Genomic DNA, 7,964 nt, shown 5'->3' with positions numbered 1-7,964 from the left:
TGGCTTTTAATTGCAAACCCTGGTGGAGCTGCAGGCGCGAGTCTGCCTGGCAGGCTGTGCTGTGCCCGCTGGCCACATGGCGAGGGCTGCGGTGGAGGAGACTCTCTCGCCCTCAGAGGAAGGATGGTGGGTGGAGCCATGATCCACAATGGCCCCTCCCCCGGGGGAGGTCATATCCAGTGCATGTCCCCCAATAACCTCTCCCCGATGTAACCGGGACACCTAAATGTTGCTAAGCGACACTGGTTCTCCTTGGCTACCCCCTAGAGATGGAGTGGGTGTGCCACCCAGCCTCAGAGCCACGCAGCTGAGTGCCAGAGCCCCCAGACTGCATAACGTCCGTGGGGATTCCCTCTCCCACCCCCGTGAGGCTCCAGTGGTGGGGGTGGCAGTCAGCTGTGCTTGTTTGGCCAAGATTAGCTGCCCTGCTCCCTGCATACATGACTTCCATGTGGAATCAGGCTGGGATCAGGGGGCGCCGTCGCACCTGTCATCTGCAAGAGACGCCATGGGTTTGATTCTCAGCACAGAGCCAGAGTCATTTCTAGTCCAGAGACTGGACGTAGACTGTCGGCTCTTGGGGCTGGGGCCAGCTTTGTGCTCTGTGTCTGTGCAGCGCCTGGCACAATGGGGTCCTGATCCGTCACGGGGGCTCCTGTGTGCTACTACATTACAAATGAATAATGACTCTTAACCAGCCTTTTTCATCAGTTGGGCTCCAAGCACTTTACAAAGGAAGGTCAGTAGCATTATCCCTGCTTTACAGCTGGGGAAACTGAGGCACAGAGCGGGGAAGGGACTTGCCCCAGGTTATCCAGCAGGCCAGTGGCAGAGCCGAGAATAGAGCCCAGGGCTCCAGAGTCCCAGTCCAGTGCTCTCTGCACTAGGCCATGCTACCTCCCTGAGAATAATAAAAAATGGCACCAACTGAGCTCGGCACCTGTTGTGCCAGGGGCTGTACAAATGTAGCGAGAGATGGCAGCATTGCCAACCTCGGACGTGAACCAGGCCCCCAACACTGCAAGATGGACTTAAAATCATGAGATTTGTTTTATTAGATAACAATGAATTCAGGATTCTTTTTTCCTCCTCTGAAGCCAGTTTTTCCCTGCTGTCCCCAGGGCCACAGGTTCTTCTGACTCCAGGAGCTGGGCCTTGAAACCCCCCACCACCGTGCTGCTGAGGCAGTGCCAGCCCCTAAGAGCTCCCTTCCCATAGTATCTGAGCCCCCCGTGCGGTAGGGCAGGGACTGTTCTCTCTGTGTTACCTGTGGGGAAATGGAGGCACAGAGAGACTCCCGCAGGGGTCACACAGAATGTTTGCAGCGGAGCGGAGCTGATTTCCCCATAGCCCATCTTAGTGCCATAGCTGCCTTCCTCTCTAAGCCCAGCACCGTCCTTCTAACAGACCAAGGGAGGATTTGCAGATTGCAGGAGAAATGGGGGTACAAAGTAGTGAACTGATTCACCTGGCCTGCTGGTGTCAGCAGTGGGATTCGAGCCCAGATTTCCCGAATCCTGCCCCAGTGCTTTACCACATGACCACGCTGCACTTGAATCATAGAATCATAGAATCTCAGGGTTGGAAGGGACCTCAGGAGGTCATCTAGTCCAACCCCCTGCTCAAAGCAGGACCAAACCCAACTAAATCATCCCAGCCAGGGCTTTGTCAAGCCTGACCTTAAAAACCTCTAAGGAAGGAGATTCCACTACCTCCCTAAGTAACCCATTCCAGTGCTTCACCACCCTACTAGTGAAAAAGTTTTTCCTAATGTCCAACCTAAACCACCCCCTCTGCAACTTGAGACCATTACTCCTTGTTCTGTCATCTTCTACCACTGAGAACAGTCTAGATCCATCCTCTTTGGAACCCCCTTTCAGGTAGTTGAAAGCAGCTATCAAATCCCGCCTCATTCTTCTCTTCTGCAGACTAAACAATCCCAGTTCCCTCAGCCTCTCCTCATGAGTCACGTGCTCCAGCCCCCTAATCATTTTTGTTGCCCTCCGCTGGACTCTCTCCAATTTATCCACATCCTTCTTGTAGTGTGGTGCCCAAAACGTTTAACGTCTCCTCTCAAATAATTCCCCTCCCACCCCCCCGTTCGATATTTACATCCTTCAGCTACTCCCAGACAGTTATCTGAGCGCTCCTTAGCCACCGTCTAGCCAAGCTAGTCGTATTTAGTTTTTACAATCTCCCCTTGTAATTTAATCCTCTGAGACCCTTAATCATTTTCGCTGCACTGCTCCAAATTCCCTCTCATTTGACGGCAGCTTCCGTGCCCCGGAGTGCAGAGGCAGGATCCAGGCCGGAAGTGTCCCTGGAGAGGGGGTGGGGATCATCCTGCCCACCAGGCACTGGGATATGGTGTGTCCTAAAATAGCCCCGGCCCTGTGGCTGGAGCAGTCGGACGGGCACACAGGGGTGCTGCAAAAGGCCCGGCCCGTCTCTGCAGGGCTAACAGGTCGTGACCCACTTATGCAGGATGGGCTTGTGGGTCAGATGCTGGGACTCAGGAGAGCTGAGCTCGATTCCTGCTCTGCCACTGACTCCCCATGCAGCCTGGTGTGAGTCACTGCATCACCTGGTGCCTCAGTTTCCCCTTCTGTAAAATAAGGGGGACCAATCCTTCCCTTTGTTTCAATTGTGAGCTCTATGGGGTAGGGGCAACCTCTCGCTGTGTCTGTGCAGCGCTCGGCACAAGGGGGCCCTGATCTCGGTCGGGGTCTGTGCAGCGCTCGGCACAAGGGGGCCCTGATCTCGGTCGGGGTCTGTGCAGCGCTCGGCACAAGGGGGCCCTGATCTCGGTCGGGGTCTGTGCAGCGCCCGGCACAAGGGGACCCTGATCTCAGTCGGGGTCTGGGCAGCGCCCAGCACAATGGGACCCTGATCTCGGTCGGGGTCTGTGCAGCGCCCGGCACAAGGGGGCCCTGATCTCCGTCGGGGTCTGTGCAGGGCTTGGCACAAGTGGGCCCTGATCTCGGTCGGTGTCTGGGCAGCGCCCAGCACAAGGGGGCCCTGATCTCGGTCGGGGTCTGTGCAGGGCTTGGCACAAGGGGGCCCTGATCTCAGTCGGGGTCTGGGCAGCGCCCGGCACAAGGGGGGCCCTGATCTCGGTCGGGGTCTGGGCAGCGCCCGGCACAAGGGGGCCCTGATCTCGGTCCGGGTCTGGGCAGCGCCCGGCACCAGGGGGCCCTGATCTCGGTCGGGGTCTGTGCAGCGCCCGGCACAAGGGGGCCCTGATCTTGGTCAGGGTCTGTGCACCGCCCGGCACAAGGGGGCCCTGATCTCGGTTGGGGTCTGTGCAGCGCCCGGCACAAGGGGGCCCTGATCTTGGTCAGGGTCTGTGCACCGCCCGGCACAAAGGGGCCCCCCCACATCCTGGTGACAACCTTAATGCGGATAATAATTGTACGTCTTCTGCTGTAGAAAGGAGCCTCCTGTGTGTGCAGACTTGGCAGCCCTGTTGCTTGGGCGCTGCCCAGCGGATGGGCTGTGGGGAGTTTCCAGGGAACCCGCTGTTGCTGGGTCAGGAATCCAGGGCTCCGAAGGCCGATAAATCTGTTGGCGCTAGAGCAGGAGATTTCCAGACGCTTGTTCATCTCGCTGCCCTTTGCTGTGGCTTTCCAGGGCATTCCCTCCTTGCCCGGCTGGGCTCGCCGAGGGGAAGGGCCAGGGAGGTGGGTTAGAGGCTGACGCTGCGGTGGTGCTTGAACTGGCTCTGTCCGCCCCGTCGCTGCTCCTGCTCCTCCAGCTCATCGCTGTTGAGACTGGTGGCGTCCGACAGCCCCAGCAGATGCTCCACCGAGTCAAACTTCTGCAGGTCGGAGGCAATGGTCTGCAAGCTGAGCATGGAGAGCGTGTCCGTGGGGGGGCACTCAGCACCCAGGCCAGCCCCTGCCTCTGCCCCTACTGGCAAGGCCCGGCATTGGATGAGGCGCTGCAGCCGCCGGGCGTGGATCTGCTCACTGATCTGCTCCAGGTTACGAAGCGCCACCGAGTAGCGCCTTTTGGCTTGGGAGACCCGCTGCTCCAGCCCCGTCACCTTGGCCTTGTGCTCCTGGGGATTGGAGGACATCAGCGGTTACACAGATCCCTCTGACGCCACATAGCACCCCCAAACCCTCCCTGCCCATCCCACCTCCCCGCTCCAGCCCCCTTGGCCTTGTGCTCCTCGGGATGGGGGGGGCACCAAACCCATGATAGAAAGACACCCCCTATCTCCATCCTATAAATTCAATCCACCCTCTGCATGCTCAGCCCCGCCCACACTCTTCCTCACAGTTATCCGCACATGTGCACGCACAAACACACACACACACACACACACACCCCTCTCCAAACCCAATCACAGCCTCACATCTCTCTCTGCTCTGGGCCCCACAGCCAGGGGAGGGCAGCAGCCATGAGAAAACCCATCTCTTCCTGGGTAGGGAGCAGCAACAAAGGCTGGCAGGAACACATGCCACCCAGGGCATTGTGGGATCTCAGAGGGGTGGGTACATCTCACCCAAGCCGCACACGCACTCAGCCCCCAAAGCACTGACACCGGGGTCTTAGCGGGGGCAGGCATGCATGTGCCCCGGCCCCCCTTGGGGGGGCATGCATGTGTACGCCCCGGCACTCCCGGGATTGCAGTGGGGCTGTAACGCCTCACCTCGAGGATCTGGTTGAACTGGGCCTTGAGCTCGAAGTCGGGCTTGCTCTTTACGATGACACGCTTGAGGGATTTCTGCAGGCTCTGCACCTTGGCTTCCGCCTGCTGGCAGAGCCGAGTGACGCACTGGTGCTCCCGCTCGCTTTGCATCCGCTCCTCCTCCGCCTCATTCACCTGCAGCCAGAGCAGGACGACGCACAGCTCAGAGCGGACCTCCGTTCCCACCCAGCCTGTGTCCCCACATACACAGAGCCTTGCAGATCTCAATCACCTCCATCCACTCCCCACCCTGCCACACACACCGCATCCAGTTCCATCACCCCTCCCCGTCTGTCCCTCCCCAACAGGGACTCAGGCTGTCACCTCCCTCAGGGGGTGCAACCTACCACACCCCCATTCTCTGTGCAGGTATGGTCCTTTTGGCATCCCCATCTCTCCTCTGGCATATGGCGTGATCATTCGGTTATTGCCTCCACCATGTCCCTGAGCTCCATGCACCCAGCTCTCACCATGCAGATGGCAAATCTTCCTCCCCCTGTGCCCAGCCAGTGTGGTCCCCCAGCTCTCCCCTAGCAGGTAGCATCATCAGCACCTCCATGTAGTTGGTATAATTCCCCTGGCCCTTGTGACTGGTATGGCTCCCTGGCCCAGTCCCCATGTCTGACTTTCCCAGTGACATGGTTCCCCCCCCCGACTCCACCCACGTGCTTGGTACAGCCCACTGCCTCTCCACCATGTCTCACCTTGCAGGTGGTGTGGTTCCCCCCTACCTGGGGAGTACAACCTCCAGCTCCAGCCCCTCCCCAATGTCTCACCTTGCAGGTGGCATGGTTGAGCATCTCCTGCCAGGTGGGGTCGAGCCGGTTCTTGTCGGCCATGACGCCCTGTTCCGCCACAAAGACCATCTCGCGGGCGGCGTTGTGGATGCTGACCGCCCATTCGTACCGCAGTGCTGCCTTCTGCGTCTCCTGCTGAGCCTGCGTGGAGGGGAAAGGAAAGTCACAGAGAGAGAGCACGTGCAGCGCAAGGGACTCCTGCCCCCTCTCCTCTCCCAGAGCAGGGATAGAACCCAGGTGTCCTGACTCTCAGCCCCCATGCTCTAACCACTAGACCCCACCCCCCCTTCCACAGCAGGGACAGAACCCCGGTGTCCTGACTCCCAGCCCCTGCTCTAACCCACTAGACACCACTCGCTCCCCAGGGCCAGGACAGAACCCAGGAGTTTGATTTTGGCATGTCTCAGGGCGGGGGCTACACCAGGCAGGGGGCAGGGCAGAGGGGAGCATTCACACCTCCTTGGCCAGGCGACGGGCCTCATAGTACGGACGCGCTTTCTCGATGCAGTTCCCCAGCTGGGAGCCCTGGGTGTTGAGCTTCCTGGCCGATTCAGAGAGGATCCTGCGGTATGTGGTCCTGGCTTCCTGCAGCGGGGAGGAGAGCAGCAGCATTGGGGCCAGCATTGACTGCCAGGGGAGAGCGACCACTGCTGAGCCCCTACCCCACTCCTTGCAGCACAGCACCCCCTAATGCTGAACTGGGGCCAGTACCGACCACAGGGGAGAGTACCCCCTGCTGAGCTCCCCGCCCCGCAACCTGTAGCACAACGCCCTCTAGCGTCACACTGGGAAACTGGGACCAGCAGTGACTGCCAAGGGAGAGCACCCCCAACTGAGCCCCACTCTGCTCCCTGCAGCACAGGCCCCACACTGGGACAGACTGCCAGAGAGCACCCCAGCCGCCCACCCCGCCCCAGTGCTAATCCAGCCCAACCCTGCTTAGCTTCGCAGGGAAGTGCAGGGGCTACGGAAGCAGCTCCAAGGGTCACAATGCCCAGTAAGGGCTGCAACCACCACAAAGAAACAGCCAGCTCACTGGCCCAGCACAGAAACAATCGGTGGGAGCTGCAGGGTATCTCCAGGGCCTGGACAGGGCTGTAACGCAAGGCTGGTCGTGGCAGGGTTACGCTGAATCCGAGGTGTGGCGATCAGCCTTGCAGGGAGCCATGTTCACTCACGTCCAGCTGCAGTTCCACCCGGTTGATCTCATTGGCCTGGTTGAGATGCTCAAGCTCCTCCTGCACAGGGGAGGCAGAGCATGAGGCTCAGGGACCCGCCCCAACGCCACACTCAGCTCAGCGGGACAGCGCCACCCTGACGGGTCTCCCCTCCCAGTCTGCGAGAGCCCCTCCCTGCAACCCTTCCGCTCCCGGCACAGCTGTGAGGGATGGCACCATGAACAACACAGTGCGGCCTAGTGCACAGAGCATATTCCAGGCTGTGCCACTGGCCTGCTGGGTGACCGTGGGTAAGTCGCTTCGCCTCTCTGTGCCTCATTTTCCCATCTGTGAAATGTGATACATTTGAAATCCATTTGATCTGCTGGTGAAAAGTGCTAGATCAGAGGTGGGGGCTATTGTGTGTACCTGTTCTGAGGAGACAGGACAGGGCTTTGTGCCAGGGACTCATGCTCTCTGATGGCAACGTGTGTCTGACACACAACATGTATTACAGTCATGGTTCAGGGCCACATCGTGCCAGGCACCATGTACAACACCTGCAGAAACGTACATGTGTTCCCAATTAGGCAAGAGACAACAGGCACTTCTGATCAGTGTGATAGCAGCCGCAGCTCCTAGCCAATGTTGAGCATCGTGGCAAAGGAGGCACTTGAAGGGGGGCAGTGAGGTAGCTTTGTGGATGTTTATGGGAGCTGCTGCTCCCCCTCCTCCAGACAGGGGTGGCATGGCAGGAAGCAGGGAGGTGCCGCTGGGAAAATCTACCAAATGAGTGATAAAGGCTGGTGTCACTGGCAGAGGGGAGGCTGGGCTCCACATCTTGATAGTGTGGGAGGGATGACAGATAAGGCTCTTCATAGCCCTAAGACAAGCAGTTTGTGTGTGATGCAAAGGGGAGCCAATGGGGAGCTTGCAGAGAGGGGTGGCAGGGTCACAGGAAAATGACCTTTGCAGCAGTGTTGTGAACAAACGTAAGCTGGGTAAAGCGATGGGACTGCTCCCAGCCAGTGAGGAGGATGCTGCAGCAATTGAGATGCGAGACAACGAGGGCCTGGGGGAGAGACCTAATGCACTCTGAGATCTATTGATGATCAGAGCTGGGTAACGGCACCCGAGCTCTGCTGTTCCCTGAGGTAGCAGGATGGGCCCCTGCACCAAGGATCCTGTATCTCTGATCGCGACCTGAGTCACATACATTATGGTAGCCCCTAGGGGCTGCATTGTACACTCACATAAAGAAAGACAGTCCCTACTCTAAGGTGTGTGAGCAGACTACAAGGGCTGGACTATAGG

The 7,964-nt window shown here is 59.0% G+C and overlaps 1 protein-coding gene across 1 annotated transcript; it reads right to left on the bottom strand.

Moving 5' to 3' along the window:
- Window positions 1-3,685: 3,685 nt before the first annotated feature.
- On the bottom strand, window positions 3,686-5,893 carry LOC123353785 (SH3 domain-binding protein 5-like). Its single transcript, XM_044995196.1, has 4 exons — window positions 5,873-5,893; window positions 5,473-5,634; window positions 4,658-4,831; window positions 3,686-4,060 (listed from the first exon to the last, which is right to left on the bottom strand). The coding sequence occupies exons 1-4, from the start codon at window positions 5,891-5,893 to the stop codon at window positions 3,686-3,688; spliced, it is 732 nt and encodes a 243-aa protein (XP_044851131.1).
- Between the last annotated feature and the right edge of the window lie 2,071 nt (window positions 5,894-7,964).

Source organism: Mauremys mutica, chromosome 20, assembly GCF_020497125.1.
Source record: "Mauremys mutica isolate MM-2020 ecotype Southern chromosome 20, ASM2049712v1, whole genome shotgun sequence".
NCBI lineage: Eukaryota > Metazoa > Chordata > Testudines > Geoemydidae > Mauremys > Mauremys mutica.
Note: the sequence above shows the minus strand (reverse complement) of the source record. Positions and strands in the feature narration are given on the sequence as shown.

Bases quoted from the DNA above. Each gene is read 5' to 3' on its own strand.
- LOC123353785 (XM_044995196.1), bottom strand. From the start codon at position 5,893: ATGCCAAAATCAAACTCCTGG. The intron at 4,832-5,472 runs GTGAGACATTGG...CTCTGGCTGCAG, and splicing joins TCAACCATGCCACCTGCAAG to GTGAATGAGGCGGAGGAGGA. The intron at 4,061-4,657 runs GTGAGGCGTTAC...TCCAATCCCCAG, and splicing joins AGTTCAACCAGATCCTCGAG to GAGCACAAGGCCAAGGTGAC.